The 18,685-nt window shown below is 36.9% G+C and overlaps 2 protein-coding genes across 2 annotated transcripts; one reads left to right on the forward strand and one right to left on the reverse strand.

Moving 5' to 3' along the window:
* Positions 1-5,129: 5,129 nt before the first annotated feature.
* mul1a (mitochondrial E3 ubiquitin protein ligase 1a) lies at positions 5,130-11,129 on the reverse strand. The gene is made up of 5 exons (XM_060871885.1): positions 11,014-11,129; positions 7,938-8,095; positions 7,682-7,769; positions 7,367-7,487; positions 5,130-6,610 (listed from the first exon to the last, which is right to left on the reverse strand). Exons 2-5 carry the CDS (start codon positions 8,052-8,054, stop codon positions 5,917-5,919), a joined length of 1,020 nt encoding a protein of 339 aa, XP_060727868.1. The 5' UTR covers positions 8,055-8,095; positions 11,014-11,129; the 3' UTR covers positions 5,130-5,916.
* A 1,021-nt stretch (positions 11,130-12,150) lies between these two features.
* On the forward strand, positions 12,151-18,615 carry alg3 (ALG3 alpha-1,3- mannosyltransferase). The gene is made up of 10 exons (XM_060871909.1): positions 12,151-12,367; positions 13,137-13,236; positions 13,485-13,632; positions 13,941-14,101; positions 14,302-14,422; positions 14,855-14,988; positions 15,169-15,240; positions 15,691-15,766; positions 15,991-16,136; positions 16,390-18,615. The coding sequence occupies exons 1-10, from the start codon at positions 12,193-12,195 to the stop codon at positions 16,559-16,561; spliced, it is 1,305 nt and encodes a 434-aa protein (XP_060727892.1). The 5' UTR covers positions 12,151-12,192; the 3' UTR covers positions 16,562-18,615.
* Positions 18,616-18,685: the final 70 nt, after the last annotated feature.

The raw sequence follows: 18,685 nt of genomic DNA on the forward strand, positions 1-18,685 counted from the left end.
TCAGTAATTTAGGTAATGTTACACCCTGGCTGTCATGAGGGCAATTAGTACATGGGTAGGTGTAAGAGAGAGCACAGGGCTGTTTATTCTATCAGCTTGGAAAATGAACTGGAAGGTGCAGTCACTTTCACATGTGTGCAGGCTCACACACACACACACACACACACACACACACACACACACACACACACACACACACACACAGAGCAAGATGTTGTCAAATTAGGTTTCTCTGCTTGCCACCACCAGATCTCTGCTCAGAATATCACCCTCACTGCAAGACACAGTGTATAAATGGAACAATGTTGTATGCTCAATCATGCAATTACCCACTCCTCCCAAACTTTGCCCTCCTTTTACAAGCAGTACTTAACTACACCCTCTCTGCCACTGATAAGTATTCAGACCCTTTCATACTTTGAAGGTAGAAACATGTTCCTTAAAGGTTGTATGTGTCCATGTCTATGATGATGAGAAATAACCAATAGCATTATTCTTCCAGCTCCATGCTTCACTTTAGGCATGTTATTATTGTTGGTAGGACCTGATTTTTACCAAACATTACACTATTGTTGAGCTTCCGTATTGGCAGTCTTCCATAAAGGTCTGATTAATGGAGTATTTCTGAGATATCTGTCTTTCTGTTAGGTTATCCCATCTCTCTGGAGGACTTTGGATTCTCTGCTAAAGAAGCCATTGATTTCTTTGCCATCTGCCTTATCAAGGCTGTTTTAGCCTAGATACTGGGTTTAACCAGATAAACAGAAAAAAAAAACAAACATGAAAATGAGCAACTACTTTTAGAACAGATAGAAAGATAGTCAGAACAGCAAAGATTCAGCCAAGCATTGCCTCCAGGTAGAGCAAAGATGATCTATATTTAGCTGTAACTACAGTTACAAAAGCACCATCATAAAAAATTGCATAATTATAATTATAATTAAATAATTAATAATGTTGCACAATGGGGGCATGGTGGCTTAGTGGTTAGCACGTTCGCCTCACACCTCCAGGGTCGGGGTTTGATTCCCGCCTCCGCCTCGTGTGTGTGGAGTTTGCATGTTCTCCCCGTGCCTTGGCGGTTTCCTCTGGGTACTCCGGTTTCCTCCCCCGGTCCAAAGACATGCATGGTAGGTTGATTGGCCACTCTGGAAAATTGTCCCTAGTGTGTGATTGAGTGAATGAGAGTGTGTGTGTGTGTGCCCTGTGATGGGTTTGCACTCCGTCCAGGGTGTATCCTGCCTTGATGCCCAATGACGCCTGAGAAGCCTGAGACGCCTGAGGCACAGGCTCCCCGTGACCCGAGGTAGTTCGGATAAGCGGTAGAAAATGAATGAATGAATGTTGCACAATATTGTTATTTGCACTCCCACACTTTATGTACATAACTTATCAGTCATATTCTATATTCATATTTAATACTCATTCTGTCTATATTGTATCTCATAGTTTGTATACTATAGTGTCATGTCTGTACTTTTGAGAGTCACAAACAGCTGGAACCAAATTCCTTGTGTGTGTCAACACACTTGGCCAATAAACCTGATTCTGATTCTGATATTGGGTTTTCTTTATACTAACATAACATATATAGCCACAAAAAAAATTCTACCCACTTTAGCTAATTCCTTTATGAATTTGTGGATATCACCTCAAATCTGGTTTCTTTACACAAATCGTTAACTGTTGCTGACTTCTAGTCTAAGTCTAAGAACAGTCTAAGAATTAGTCCATTCAGTTGGGCTTAATCAAAATGTAACAGGACCCACTCATAATGGTGGTCACTCTCTTGATCTAGTACTATAATTCAGATTAAATATAAAAGAATATAGTCACATGTCCACAGTTTCAAGCTATCTAGTCCATTGTCATTTAAATGTCACCAAACATACATTCATGTTAGGTACTTTTAACCTGTTGATCAGTTGATCAATAATTCTCTAGTGATCAACAATGATTGGATCCTCCTCTGACACCACAGAACGCAATAAAGAACCCTAGAGATAATGTTGCTCCACTTTAAAAGAAATATAATCAGAGAGAAAAAAACAGGTCCCTGGAATAACAATCACATGGACCAACCAAAAATTAGAATGTAAATACCATCAAACTAAATTAGTAGTATTTCAAACAACATAGAAGGTGAGCCTCCTCTTAGTATCTCCTAGTACTGCTAGATCATTTGTTCTCTACACCTTAAATGAAGATAACAAAACTAATCCTAGATTCATATTTAATACTGTAGCAAAGTTAACGTATAAGAATGTTTCACAATACAATAAGTTAACAATAAGAATGTTTCACTCTTCTTTGAGAAACTTTACTCATTTCCTCATCAAAATCAACTTAGTTAAGAGATCTATAAATATGTTTCTTCAAATAAATAATACCAGAAGCAATCAAACTTCTTCTAAAAATAATAATTTCATTCTTTAGCACTGGTTATGTATCTAAATCTTTTAAACTAGCAATTATCAAACCCCTGATTAAAAATCTTGACCTCAACCTCTGTCAGCTGTCCAACTAAAGGCCAATATTAAACCTCCCATTTACTTCCAAGATCCAAGAAGTAGTTCACTCTCTCACTCATTTTCTACCGCTTATCCGAACTATCTCGGGTCACGGGGAGCCTGTGCCTATCTCAGGTGTCATTGGGCATCAAGGCAGGATCACACACATTCTCATTCACTCACGCACTCACACACTACGGACAATTTTCCAGAGATGCCAATCAACCTACCATGCATGTCTTTGGACCGGGTGAGGAAACCGGAGTACCCGGAGGAAACCCCCGAGGCACGGGGAGAACATGCAAACTCCACACACAAGGCGGGAATCGAACCCCCAACCCTGGAGGTGTGAGGTGAACGTGCTAACCACTAAGCCACCGTGACCCCAGAAGTAGTTCAGTTAAATTCAATTTATTGTATAGCGCTTTTAACAATTCACATTGTCTTAAAACATCTTTACATAGTATAGAAACAAAATAAAAGTGGTAAAGTTTAAAATTAAGTTACTATATATTTCTAACGTCTATCCCTAATGAGCAAGCCGGAGAGGATAGTGGCAAAGAAAAACTCCCTGACATGATATAAATAAGGAACCTTGAGAGGAACCAGGCTCGGAAGGGAACCCATCCTCATTTGGGTGACACTGGAAAGTAAATAATGTAATCGTAAGTAATGTCCTTTCTTCAACAGTTTGTACTTGAGTGGAATTAAGCAACCAAGAGCTCACAAGGAACTAATGGGTAGGAGCAAATTCTTCCGGCCACTCTTCAAATGGTCACTTATGAGGACCAGACCATAAAGCAGGCTTATTCAACTGAGGTTCAAATGTGTGACAGTCAGTAGTACAGCCTGTATGACAGTGTAGTACAACAGTTAAGCTTATTTTTTTTATACTCAGTTAGTGTGTAATGTTAATATTTAATTAATTTCAGTTAGTGATTAATGCAATTAATTGAGTTTCCTACTTAATTCTGACAAGACATAAGTGCTTGTACTATGGATAAATGCAACCAGAAGCTTACTAATTACTCACTAACACTAAATAAACTTTCTGTTTCATCGCGTGCAGCAGAATAAGAACTTGGTTTGATCACTGACTTCAGTATTTCATTTGAAGCTCTCTCAACTTTTTGGAATGTGTAGCCCAATATTTGGCATGACATTTCAAAATGTCTCTTTCAACATTTGATATGTTATCTATATTCTATTGTTTCTATAGTTTATGAGATTTATAAATGATTGCATTCCTTTTTTATAGTGTCCCAACTTTTTTGGAACCAGATTTGTACATCACACCTATCTTATCCACACTACATTGGCTCCCAGTGAAATTTTGTATTGATTTTAAAAAGTGGACCTAAAACACTGTATTGTCTCACACTGCAGTACCGATGCAGGCTATTTGCTGGTACCTATAATAGTGAAAGCTACAGCAGGGGGCAGAGCGTTCTATTAAAAATCCCTACAAATATGGAACAGTCTTCCAATTAGTTTTCGGAACTCACACTCTCAGTCTCAGTGTTCAAGTCCAGGCTGAAAACAGATTTGTTTAGTCAACCTTCTTAGGTAAAAGATCAGTTTTGGAGGTTTCATGGACGTAGTGTTTTGGTAAAACTGCCATGCCAGTTGTTAAAAGTGCTACACAAACAAAATAAGGCCATAATACAAATGCTATTCTGTCCCAGTTCAGTTCAACTCATTCCACAAGAACACCCCACACAACCGTTCCTTTCATGTGTGTGAAATTGTCCATTCTTCTGCAGTGTAGACAAAATCAACAGATAACATCCAGCCGAAATCCTGTAGCCCTTGGTTTCATTTTACAGCAGGTGGCAGAACCAAGAAGACAAACAGCCCCTATATGGATTTAATGTCACAGCCTGTCAGAAGGACAAGGGCACAGCACACACAAACATCGATGTGAAATCCTCTGGACTCTTCTGGGTCTTCTTATATCAATTAAATATGGATGTGTTTGGTGGGGGTGGAATTGGGCCTTCTGTGTACAAATTTACACTCGGTGACTAAGTACATTTAAAGCTCCAGTGTCACCTAGTGGTTGATCTTGGTTTAACAGTTTAGCGTTCATTACATTCAGAGTCCTATTGTACTATTTACCTACCCTTATCATTGTGAAGATAAGTGAATCACAAACAAGTTAAATGTTTTAGAATTGTATTTAAGCAGCAATGAAACAACAACAATAACAACAATAATAATAACAATTTTAGCCCCTGAAATAACTAATCTCAAATAATAAATAAGATCCAGTACCAATACTAGCAAGACAGATTCAACCAACTGAGTGCAAATTAAGGCACCAAGATAAAAATTGATGTGCATCCATATTTTTAGAGGGTAAAGGCCAAGTTTGGCTGCCAAAAGTTTTAAATGATCGTTAGATTTCATCCAATACCTTTATTTTATAACACATCAAGTCACTGATTGCTGATAAAGCTGATAAAGTGACCAGATGCATTAAAATGGCACATTTTCTATACAACTAGATTCTTGATTCCAGATTTCCTGATTTAGTTTTCTGCGTGTTAACACAGGAATTCCAGGGCATCTCACTTCCGTAGCCTTCTAAGCCAGGAAAATAAGAAATGACAAAACAAATGTTTGGATGGATTATTAATGTGGAATGAGTGGAAATGTGGATTACATTCACAAATGACAAAGCATTTATTTTTCTAAAACCAATCACCCATTGATTGTTTTCCATTTAAAAATATAAGTCATTACAAAGGCAAAATTTTAGTAGCCACTAGAAATGAGAGTCCTGAAAAGAAAAGATCACAGCATTATAAACTCTCCTTGCACACACCTATACTTACAGTACATGATTAATAGGCCATAAGATCAAGCACAACCAAGCACTCAAGGTTAATTTCATTAATCAATCACTTCACATTTCCAAAAAAACAAATTGTGGAAGAATTGTACACAGAAATATTTTTGTAGATGTTACTAGTTTTTGTCTTTCTGGAGGAATCTGGCATAATCATAAGAGACACTTTGCATACCTTTCACTTCAGGTGAGCTGAGCTTTTAATCATGTTTTTTATAAGCCACCTTACACAACATTATTTTTATTTACGGTGGGCATGACAAAAAAACCTAAATCTTCAACATGAGAGAACTACAACAAAGAAAAACAGTGGGGGCTAGCCTGTAGAAATGTAAAAATATTGATGAAGTTTTAAACGAAAGAATAACCAGTTGTACCTAATTTCTATTAGTGTCCCCCTTTGTAGATGTTCTTTCTCTTATTGCACTTGCAGCCATTTCTCTGGCTTCATTCTGTCTGAGGATATGTAGGGGATATCCTACTGACCTCTGTCTCTCAGTATCTAATAGCTCTTACAGTACAGCTCTTAATCTACTCTCTCTTGCGCACTTATTTTCAGGCCTGATATAGGGGAACAACTCTCCTGATCCCCTGCCTGCAAACTGGACATGTTGGCTGAGGTAGTGCCTCATAGCAGCTGTAGCAACAACAAACATGTCCACAATCCAGGAAAACACACCCTCTAGGGCTACTTAAACAGATTACACATGCATTCTCGAGGTCCTCCTCCCCCTCTCCTATTCGTTCAAACTCCTTCTTAATCTTTTCTCTCTCCCATTTTCTCTGGATCTGCATATAATATCGAACCCCTGCCCAAAGAACAACAGCGATGCCCACCACAGCAAACGTGCCTGCCAGAGCCCGCCAGCAAGATGCCTGGCTCTCTTGATCAAGCCGGAGTGACTCAAAGTCAGCCGTAGTCAGGAAGTAGATGGAACCATCAGTAGGCGGGCGGAGTTTAAGCAGCCGGTCTGAATCGACGATGAGTTCCCCAGCAGCTGTGAGGGATACACCCACCCTTAGCATTTCCTCTGTCTCTAGCTGGCCTTTACTTTTCTCCCCACTCAAATACTGGCTGAGTAGGTCAGTAAAGCCGTAGTTTGCCTGGTGGAACTTTTCATGCACTGTTTCCATCTCGGGGCCAGACGCCTCCAGTGGACGAAGCACCTGCACTTGTGCGCCTTCTCCTCCCACCAAAGCAAAAGGAACACTGCTCACACGCTCATGCATCACACGCTCTCGGTCCATCCTGCAGGAAATAGAAGCATTCTGTGTGTTCGGGAAAGTCAACCAGACAAGGAGTCATTACAGAGGTTTCTATCAATCTATATTTATATAAAGCTAAAAATGTGCACGAGAAAGCCTTGATGGAAACAGCTAAATATCTCAAAATTGCTTCATTCTCCTGACTGTGCTCCTTGCTGGGTTGGGAAATTAATGAGTTATGATTTAGGGGAAAAGAGGAAGCCAAAGACTGTCAGATGTTTTAACATTTGTTATGTTGTGCATAAGAGATAACTGGAAATGACAGAAAAATTACACAAAGAAAAAAAATTATATATATATATATATATATATATATATATATATATATATAGTGCCAAATGTATGTATGTATAATGTTTTCACATTAATAAATTATTTTAATAAAGTTCTCTTTGTCCTATATTACCCTTTGTTTAAAGATCAGAAATACTTATTTGTGACAAAAAAGAGAAGTAAATACTTTTTCACAGCACTGTACTAATAATTTTAAATTTTTCAATGTTGTAAAATCTTTACTTATTACACAAATCAGAACAATATTTGACAGGAGTAACTACTGATGTGTTAGAGTATTTTATAAGAAAATAATTGAAAATACGGCACTAGACTAATGTGGGTAATTTTTATTTACTAGGAGGGTACAATTTAAAAAATACACTGTTTAGAAAAAAATAAACTGCTTTTACTGCATGTAATTAAACCAACATGAAGAGAAATGTAAAATTCAACATTGTCTTACCAGGTGCGTGCCAAGTTGTTCCATACCAGTTTATGCTCCCGGAGAAGCAGTTTCTGAATAACACCAAAAGTTCCTTCTTTAAATTGACTGCTCAGGGGCTTCTCCAGGGGCTGCACAGTGCCTGCAGTGACAAGGGCACAGACAGAAGGACGTTTGTGTTTGTAAACGGCCCATATCTATTTGTATGAACAGAAATCCCTATATAAATTCTTTATTTTACTGGTTTTAATCAGATATGTGCAGAACCAACTAAAGTATGTTGCTCGGGTTACATTTTGGCAACATTACGTTATATTATAGTAGTAAGCAGCTTACCCTCAATAACCACATATTGCAGACACTTCCCAGGTGTCGCATTTAGAAGATCCACCAGTTCCTCATTCAAAGCCATATGAGGAGCATCCTTAAACCACAAATCACACACATTTTTACAACATTACAACATAATACACAATCAATCATAAATATGCTGCTAAATTAAAAGTCTGCATTTTAAATGGTTGCAAAAACTGCATTTTAATGTCAATAGGCAAAAACAATAGGCAACAGAAGTAAACTAGATGGGCCTTACGTTAAGTTTGTCCACAGCTTTGCGTTTCTTTCTGTATAAATAATAAAAGAGGCCTGAGAAAGCAATACTGGAACCTAAAAACACTGCCTCCACTGTCCCAATAGAGAATTCCTCCATCTTCTTCCTTTTCTTCCTTGTTAAATCTCACAGAGTGTGAGCTGGACATGTGTAAACAAAAGAGAAGCAATCAATTAATGTGACAAGAAACAAAGACTCTTTTTCTAGCCAATATTCCCTTTATATAAATACCATTTTCAATGCATCAAAATAAATTACATTTATTCATTTTCCCAAAATGTAAAAATGTGGTGCTACAATAGGCAGTGGAGCAACAATATGACCATGTATGCAGATTAAACAAAATAAAATAATAAAAATTTATCAAGTTTAATCAAGGGAGTCTGATTAGAACCAAATAAAAGTCAGCTGTTGCTTTAATATTTGTGTTTGGGGTTACATTCTACTGAGAGCCACAAACGGGCCACAAAGAGATGGCTAAGAAACTACAAGATTGTTGAAAGGTACCAATCAGGAGAGGGAAATAAAAAATATCTAAGGCACTGAATGTACCATGGAAGACTGTCAAATCCATTAACAATAAGTAAAGAAAATGTGGCACCACAGAGACATCGTTGATGTGAGGATTAGGAAAAAAGTTATCAGAAGAACTACAGGAATTTCTGATCACTCCTTGCATCTGACAGCCATCCACTGTGTTCTGGACAAGTACCCCGGCTGTGGGGTAGGGTGGAAAGACAGAAGCTGTTTCTTCCAAAAATGAATATGCAAGCCTGTCTAAATTATGCCAAAAAATGCCATGTGGGTAACTGTGTTCTGGTCTGACAAGAAAAAGGTTGAACTTATATAAAGTTGGTCTTAGCATTGTCTTGCACCGATCTTTTTGGTCTTAGCATTATGCTTTGGTGCCGCTTCTCTTCAGCTGTTCCAGGGGCACTTATCAAGATAGATGGGAAAATTAATAGCTCCAACTGCCAAGATATTTTGCCACAAAACCTTCTGTCCTGTGTCAAAAATCTTAAAATGAAGAGGAATTTTACATTCCAACATGATCATGACCCAAAGCACACATCAGGGATATACAGACGTCATCAAACTGCGGTAGTTTTTTCTTTTTCTTTTTTTTTTCTTCTTTTATTAAAATATTAACAATAATTAAATATGTTTTTTTCCTCTGGATTTCTGTTTGTTATATCACATTAAATATGCTACAAGTCTGATGTTTATGTGGTTATTTCTGTCTATATTTTAAAAACCTGCAATTATTTAAGGGTGTGTAGACTTTATATATATAAATGTATGACATTTCAGACACAATAGAGAGAAGGTATTAGCCAAATCAGAACTTAGCATCACTGACAAATAGCCAGTACGATTTTTTTCAGTGGTTTTTGGATTATTGTAGAAAGTAAGCCCCGAGACCAACAAAGGTTTATGACTCTTTATGGTTCTGTTCAACAAAATAATCTTCACAAAACATCACAACATTTATGAGATTTAGGTGAGACTGGGAGGTATTAACTCCAGTATTTGGACAGTCAGCACTGGTGCTCCTCAGGGATGTGTCCTCTCCCCACTGCTATTCTCCTTCTTTATTAATGACTGCACTTCAAGTGACCCAACTGTTAAACTCCTGAAAATTGCAGATGATACTACGCTCATTGGACTCATCCAAGATGGTGACGAGTCTGCATACCAGCAGGAGGTGAAGGACTCCCAGAACCAGAAACCGGGCAGGAAAAAAATCACTACTGACCCTTCACACCCTGGACACAATCTCTTTGAGTTCCTCCCTTCTGGAAGGCTCTACAGAACTTTGTTTACCAAAACTGCCAGACACAGGAACAGTTTCTTTCCCCAGGCAATCAACCTGATCAACAACTCACCATAATTATATTCATTGCTTCATATCTATAAGTACTGCCTTATCAGGACTGTCAGTCATCACATCATCTGTATACGTTACACACACTACTACTGCTGTATATTGTTCAAAAGCATAATATTGCACAATATTGTTATTTGCACTACCATGCACTCTCACACTTTACGTACATAACTGACCAGTCATATATTCTGTATTCATATTAAATACTCATACTATTTATATCGTATCTCATCGTCTGTATTGTCTTGTATAGTACAAGCTAAATATATAGTATAGTGTTATTTATGTCTGTACTTTTCAGTGTCACAAATAGCTGGAACCAAATTCCTTGTGTTTGTCAACACACTTGGCCAATAAACCTAATTCTGATAAACTGCCAGAACAAATCTAAAGATGAACTACACCTCTCTCTCTCATACATACATTATATATATATATATATATATATATATATATATATATATATATATATATATATATATATATATATGTGTGTGTGTGTGTGTGTGTGTGTGTGTGTGTGTGTGTATATATATATATATATGTGAGAGATATATATATATGAGAGAGAGAGAGAGAGAGAGAGAGAGAGAGAGAGAGAAGGAGGGAGACAGAGGGAGAGCCAGAGAGACATACAGAGAGAGAGATTATTCATGTGGTAGCCTAGTGGTGAAGGTATGCAACAAATCAGAAGGTTGTGAGTTCGAATCCCACGTCCACCAGGCTGCCACTGCTGGGCCCCTGAGAAAGGCCCTTAACCCTCAATTGTATAAAGAACAAATTGTATAAAAATTAGATAATGTAAGTCACTCTGGATATAAGGGCATCTGCTAAATGATGTCAATTTAATGTAAAACCATTGCTGGAATTGGAATTGATATTTCTACATATCTACAATGAAACATTAACACTCTCTGAATGTCACTTATCCAAACAAATGACAAATCAGTTGTCTGTATAGAAGTCTTAACTGAACACAGTGTGGATTTACTGCCCTATAAAATGTCCCTACAGGCTGCCATATAAACAACAGTGTCAGCATTCACACAGTTTCACAGTCCAATTTTAACCTCAAGGACGATTTGAGAGTAAATACACGAACATAACACGAACACACATGTTGTGTTATATAAAGTATATAAACGCAATAAGAAAAAGTAACGAATTTACCTGCAATACAGTCAGAAGTCATCCCCGGAAGTTGAGCATTTGTTTTGATCACGTGGTCTACAGCAACTTCACTTCCCCTTACCCATAAACTCTAGAATGTCAAATTGCAGATTGTAAACGTCAACGCGTCCGCCATGTTGGAAAGGTCAGATTCGTCTGGTAGTCAGCTGCAACGTTTGCTTTAGACTTTGTATATTTCTAAATGTGGAAAATGAACTTGACATTATTTTTTTTTTTAAAACTCGGAGTAAGATTTTAATAAAGATGGTAATATACAACAGTTCCGGGATAATTAGGCAATGACGCAACTTATTTGAACGTTTTTACAAATGTATTACAATTGTGGAAAACCAAACGTTTCTATAAATACCGGCAAAAAAAAAAAAAAAAAAAATTATATATATATATATATATATATATATATATATATAACAATGTAAAGGGTTTATATAACAATGAATTAAAAATGTCAGGCCAAAATTTTATGTAGGTTTAGCACTAATACAAATGTAAGGAAGTTTGTTTAGTTTATCTAAAACAAAATAAAACCCAATTTATTTATCATAAGTATCTAAGATGAGTCTAGATCTGTCTGGAGTGAGTGTGAAACATGATGCAGTTTTACCAACTCTGACCTTCTAATAAGGCTTTAATAGTTTGTTTGGTCTCTAAAGACAGCACTTTCCACAACCAGACAAATAATAAAGGAAAAGACATGAAATATATCGAGTCATATTATTTTTCTACATTTTAGGCTTAAATTGTCTTATTCTCAGGTCGTATAAGTTTTGTAAATCATAGTTAATGTACACTTTAACACTTTAAGTTTAAACATACAACCAACCTTCTGAGGAACATAAACAACTAAAGTAAAGAAAAATAAGAAGTAAACAGCACTGTACAGTAACATACATGTGATTTAGATAATAAACTAAAATGTTGAGCAACTAATGGAAAAAAAAGAAAAACACTTTTAATTTTTAAAATTTAAGACCATGAGCTCAACAAGGAGAAAACTGCCCTCCTAAGATGGCGGCCCCACTGACGTGCCTTCCGCATACACGCTATTTTCTTTCCCACCCGCATTTAGAAATAAAAAAAACCCGCCTCTTTCCTTTCCTGTACCCATATGCGGCGTGGTGCAATACGGGTGGGAAAAGTCAGGCATAACAGCTAAACATGGCAGGAGGCAAAAAGAGGACTGTTCGCCAGTCCACGTTTCACAACACAATAAATTCCATATGGCAGGACAAACACCTGATTTTATTCAAGCCAGAGCACACACTCTTGGTCGCGGCGGTCCTGTGGTTTGTGGAAATCGGCATTAACTTGTGGGTCATTCAAAAAGTATCATGTAAGTCTGGTGCTAGCTAACCGGCTAAAATCTGTAATGCCGCAATGTAGCGTAAAATGTCGCAAAACTGAGTTCTAAATAGTCTTGAGTTCACTATTACTATTGTGGTGCCGTTAAGACCTTATAATGATTAGACATTAAGATTTTAGTCTTTTTTCCCTTAAACCAAATTTAAGAAAACATGGATTTAACTGTGCCCTTGTGGGCTTAAAAGTGTTTTATTGTATATATTCCAAGATACAGTGTTCTCAGTTTATTTGGTGTAATATGTATGTAAATTTAAGCATGCACATGTGAAGGAGGAGCAGATTTATTTATATATTTGGCAGTAATTTATTTAAAAAAAAAGATTTATAATTGCACTTTCTGGTATCACCCAGACGAGTATGTGTTCTAAACTTGCCTTGTAGTCTGTCTCCAGAAGCCCCATCAGATAAACAAGAAGATATTGTAACAAAACGCAAACTTATTGACGATGAAAAGTTTTGATGATATTTTTCCAGCTTTCTCTTTTACTCCTTTTTGGTTAACCAGAATTCTAAAATGCCACAAGATTACTTCTAGTTTTGGATAACATGCAATGTCCAAATTTGACCATGTGAACTGCTTGAATTTAAAAATATGGCATCCTTTCATATTTAAAATGCCCACCTAATTGAGCAAAATTTGTTCACCATTGGTGCAGTATCCTTTGTAGAATATTAAATGTTCTATTAAAAGCACTGTTTTATGTTCTAAACCACTTTAAACGTATTGTCTGCCTCCACAGATACAGAGATTGATTGGAAAGCCTACATGGATGAGGTTGAGGGTGTCATAAATGGCACCTACGATTACACCCAGTTAAAGGGAGACACGGGGCCTCTTGTGTGAGTTTCATTCAACCCTGCAGACCAATGTCATTCAATTGTTGAACTCGGGAATTTTTTCTGTATAACACTGCTCAGACTCTGTCCTATCTTGTACCGTGACTCTATTTTTTTTTAGTATTTTTGTAGCCATTTTTCTTAAAAAATGTACACATTTATATTATTGTGTCATATTATGTAAATGAAGCATGAATGAACAATTGTTTCACTGGAGGAAATGTTTTAACCCTGTGTGTGTGTGTGTTTAGGTACCCAGCTGGATTTGTGTACATTTTCACTGTGCTTTACTATATTACAGACCAGGGGCTGAATATTAGACTGGCACAGTATTTGTTTGCTAGCTTCTATCTTATCACTCTTTTTTTGGTCTTCCGAATTTACCACCGTACAAAGAAGGTGAGAACGGCTAAGCACACAAAGACATGCATTAAAATGGCCTAGCACAAGTGGATGTGTTATCATCCACTAACTATTCAACAGACAATCAGTAAGGGATAGACTCCTGTGTCATGTTTAAATGTCAGTTGGCAAATAAACAAAATCAGCAGGGGATCATACAGTTTTTTTCCCCCTCACTGTATGCTTGTTTTTGTATGACATTGGTTAAGGAGATTTACAAATGTGTTTTTGTATTTATTTTATTAAAGGGTAATAAGATCTAAATAAGAGGTCATGTAACAACACTAAATGTCTTGTTTCTTCAGGTCCCACCATATGTTTTTTTCTTTGTATGCTGTGCATCATATCGAATCCACTCCATCTTTGTGTTGCGACTCTTTAATGACCCTGTGGCAATGATGCTGCTCTTTGGAGCAGTAAACCTAATTCTGGATGCACACTGGACCCTGGGTTGTGCACTTTATAGGTAAAATGACAGAGACAAGAATGGCATTGGATGGATAGATTTAATTCAGAATAAAAAAAATCTAATGGGAAAATAAAGGCCTAGATTTGCATGGCTTTTTAAAATTTAAAGCTTAACATGTCATGACCGAGTTAAACATCTCTTGCAGTGATTGTGTATGTGCTTATAATTCTAAATAGTACATTCTCTAATGTGAACAGTCTAGCTGTGTCGGTGAAGATGAACGTGATGCTATTTGCTCCAGGACTCCTCTTCATCCTCCTGTCAGAGTTTGGACTGTTGAAGACTCTTCCCAAGCTCACAATCTGTGCCATCATCCAGGTGTCTCACATAGATTCAAAAGACATTAGAGCAAGTTTAGGCTTAAAAGCAGGACTTTCACACTTTGTTCACAACTTACTGTTCAATGTCCAGCCTGTTTTTAAGTTCCAGGTAGAAGCGTAAGTAGCCAAGTTGCATGCAGGCTACTGTATGATTTATATCTATTAGCCAATCATTTGAATTTGTTTCACTACATCGTACCTAATTTGAATAGAAAAGTCTCTTTTTGCTGGTTGTTTTTTGCTGAAATCACAGCTGTCACAAATCCTGTTGCTTTCTACAGTGAATGCAGGGCCAGCTTTACAGATTTAATATAATCACAGAAAAAATCACTTTCTTGATAAATAAAAAAACGTAGTTACAAATAATTTGTTTATGTACTATTGTCTTTTGTACTTAATCTCTTAACTTCCTTTACCTCTCTGTGCTTAGCTTGTTTTAGGTTTACCCTTCCTCTTGGTGAATCCTTTAGGCTACATGACCCGGGCGTTTGATCTGGGCCGTCAGTTTCTGTTTAAGTGGACGGTGAACTGGCGATTCTTGCCTGAGGACGTTTTCCTCAGCAGGTATTCTCTTCATTACCCAACAAGTTAGGATATATTCATTTATTATTGTAAACTGTATGTATGAGGATGAGAAATGTTTCTGTGTGAAAAGCAAATCTTTTTGTCACACTATCTCTAATAATTATGAGAGCAAATACAATAGTATATGTACATGTTTTAATATTCAGTTTCCATCTTTAGGTACTTCCACCTGGTGCTGTTATTTGCACACCTGGCCACACTTCTCTGTTTTGCTTTGAGGAGATGGAAGAGGTAGGAGGCTCTGTGCACAGTGACAAAAGACTCAGGTGGCTGGGGTTGTACAACTACTAATTTTTACTCCTCAGTCAGTGATAAACTCCTAGTTGGATAGAGGCCACCAACCTGGATGGAAGTCTGTACATATTACTTTTCAAAAACATGATTGACGTCTTTGAAATAGCGCACATTACTTATTTGACTCTAATCTAGCTGAACACACCTACATGAAAAGTGATATCAAATTGTTACAGGTCCATTAAAGCAAAAGTAAATCTTTTTTCACCAAGTGTAGTAGTGTGCAGGCTGACAGATTACATTTATCTGGTTTCTTTGCTGTCTGTCTACCAGTCTATGCAACTCCTAACCTGTGGTATAAACTCTTTCATTAAGAGAAATGCAGACACATTTGAACTGTGTGCACGCATGTGTGTGTGTGTGTGTGTGTTTGTCTTTGTTTTACAGGTCAGGGAGCAATGTTTGGGTTCTTTTCAAAGATCCTTCTGTGAGGAAGCCAATGACACGGAAGCTCAGTGCTGATCATATCTTTTGGTGTGCTTCATTCTAAGAGCTGAATTTTATAATCATAATTGACTAATGTGTTTTGAAGAAACCTAACAAAAACATTTAAATCTGGAAAACTCATCTCTTTATATAAAGGGCCAAGTATTACTAAGTATTAGTTGTCTTCCCTTGTTCCTTTTTCCCAGACTTGTAGTTTGTTAATATTTCCTGCTTAGTTCTGTGCTCCCTAACTGACTCTCACAGATCGTTCTCATATTGTTCTCTTCAAACTTTATTGGTATGTGCTTCTGCCGCTCGCTGCACTACCAGTTCTACGTTTGGTATTTCCACACTCTGCCCTACCTACTGTGGAGCGGTGGGGTGAAGAAACTGGCTCACCTGCTCAGGTGAGAACACAAATAAATACCCACACATACACTTGAAGCGATCATGTTTGCTGCATTTCACTTGTTAGTAAGTGTAACAGAACTTCTGCTATCTTATCGCCTGTTCTTTTTCTATTCTTGTTGTCTACTGTTTTTTCTGTCTCTTTTTTCTTTTTTCTTTTCTGATATGCTTTCTCTGTTTTACATTTCTATTTATTATGTTTCTCACTATGTATATATTTTTTTTTATTATGTATATCTTTCTGACTCTCAGAGTGTTGATACTGGGTCTGATAGAGCTGGCATGGAACACGTATCCCTCCACCGCCTACAGCTCTTTGTCCCTGCATGTCTGCCATCTCATCATCTTGCTGTGTCTGTGGTTCAACCCAACCTCTCCTCCACCAGATACAGGCTCAGAGTCGCATAAGACCAAACGTCAATGAGTGCTGCTCTACTGGCACCTGTGTTCTTGCTCCATGCACAACTCTCTCTGCTGGGTGCAGGAGGGAGAACGTTAGCACTGCTGTTTTTTCAGCCTGTGACCTCTAAAGGATAAGATGGATTCAGATGTTAATGTGCAGGAAAATCTTAAAGAACAATGTTTTTTCATGTGGATCAGCATATAATGTGACTTTCTACATGTACCCCATTACATGCAAATTGAAAAGACCAATGGTGTCACTTAATGATTTGGGGACAATGAAAGGCTTACCTATAGCAGTGATTTTCAGCATTTTTTTTTTTTTTTTTAAATTTACAGCCAAATTGACCACATCTGATTCAGCTATCAGTAGTTGGAATTTCATCTGACTATTGTCTGGTATACCATTTAGTATGATATTTTTGGACATTGTAATTTTTTTTACTTAAGGGAATACTTTGCATTCCCTTATGTTCACATATAGTTTTACAACAAATGTGAAAAAAAACATAGTTAATTGAAATAGGCAACTACAAACTGCCTCAATTTAAACACATGCATGTACAAACATAGATACTTTTTTGAAAAGACATTAGTTAGCTGGATCGGGTTTGTTTGATTTGCATCGGAACTAATGAACTCCCCGTGACCCGAGGTAGTTCGGATAAGCGGTAGAAGATGAATGAATGAATGAATGAATGAATAATTAACTGTGCAGGAAGGATCTCAGGGAGATTAGTGGGTTTGATGCACGTTTATCTATATATTTGGTGTTTGTTATTAGTAAGCTGGAGAATTCAAAATGGAATTATAATGGAATGTATAATGAATGGGTATAAAGGGGAGAAGACTTTTTGGACATCGTGCTTAGTAATAACTCTTCTGTAGACCAACATGCAGTTGAAAGCTGGCCACAAATGTTAGAAACAAATCAGCATCCTTTTGGCGTTTTTTACTCTAAAGACTAAATCATAGGGTAACGTTTTTGACTGAAATAAAATGTGATAGGAACACCGATGTGAAGTTGTTTGCATTGTGGAATAGTAAATGGTACTTACAGTGCCACCTCATACTTTCATGAATTTCTTTTCAATATGGAGTTGATGCACAGAGTGTCCAGTTTATTAGCCGTCATTCGTTGGCCATATTTTGAGGTCCCCATGACAGGAACTTTCCAGGTCTACAATTTCTTTTGAGGGGAAATATAATCAATATAATCTCTTATGATGGAAAATAAGAATTTGGTCATTTGTTTTTCATTGAATTGAGTAGAATTGGATTGTTCAGGTGTTCTTTAAAGGCACACCTATATATAGATGTGCCTGATGTCGTTGTGAAGGAGTGTAAATACAATGCATTAAAAGGTCTAGAAAAAAGTCTATAAAAAGCCGCCACATATAAAGTGTGCTCTCGTCTGCAATTAGGTTATTATAATTTAATTTTTCCTGAAAATGTTGCTGATTGTTTGTCCTTTTAGTTTTTATACAGTGTATTTGACATTGAGGCTGGAAAAAGTTCTGAAAATGTATCTTGGTATCATCACAAAAACTTGCCAGTTTAACATGGACATGACTCTTTATATCCATTGTACATTGTAACAAACTAGAAATGTTCCTTTTGACCATCTTGCAGGTTTTATCAACTTATTCGATTGCAGCCAGTCTGAAAAACTGGTTGCTTTTTGTCTCAACAGCCGGTACTTATCTTTTACTTTTAAGATTTTTTGAGAGTAACTAATTCAGGAATACAGAACAGGGCACAAAAACAACATGAAACTATTTCCATTTACTTTTTTCCCCCATGTCTTTTCCTAATGGATGTAATTCAATAGTTTTTTTTCTAGTTTCAATAGTAAGTATTTTAAGTTGGAAGTTATTTTTGCATGACTAGATTTTGTCATGCTTTGTTACTGTTTTTGTGTGATCTCTTAAATACATAATGCAGCTGCATACAGATTTAATATGGTGTATCTGTTAAATACACCAGGGCTATAAACCATCATGGCATAGTACTGTGACTTGGTAGCAACACGATGGCATAACACTCTTGTTTTTAAAAATAAAGTTTATTGCAAGATTTTCAGATTTGAATCAAGTTTCCAGCAGTAAGAAAAAGCGACAGAAGGAAAAGTCAAGTTTAATTCCTT

Source organism: Tachysurus vachellii, chromosome 1, assembly GCF_030014155.1.
Source record: "Tachysurus vachellii isolate PV-2020 chromosome 1, HZAU_Pvac_v1, whole genome shotgun sequence".
NCBI classification, from domain to species: Eukaryota; Metazoa; Chordata; class Actinopteri; order Siluriformes; family Bagridae; genus Tachysurus; species Tachysurus vachellii.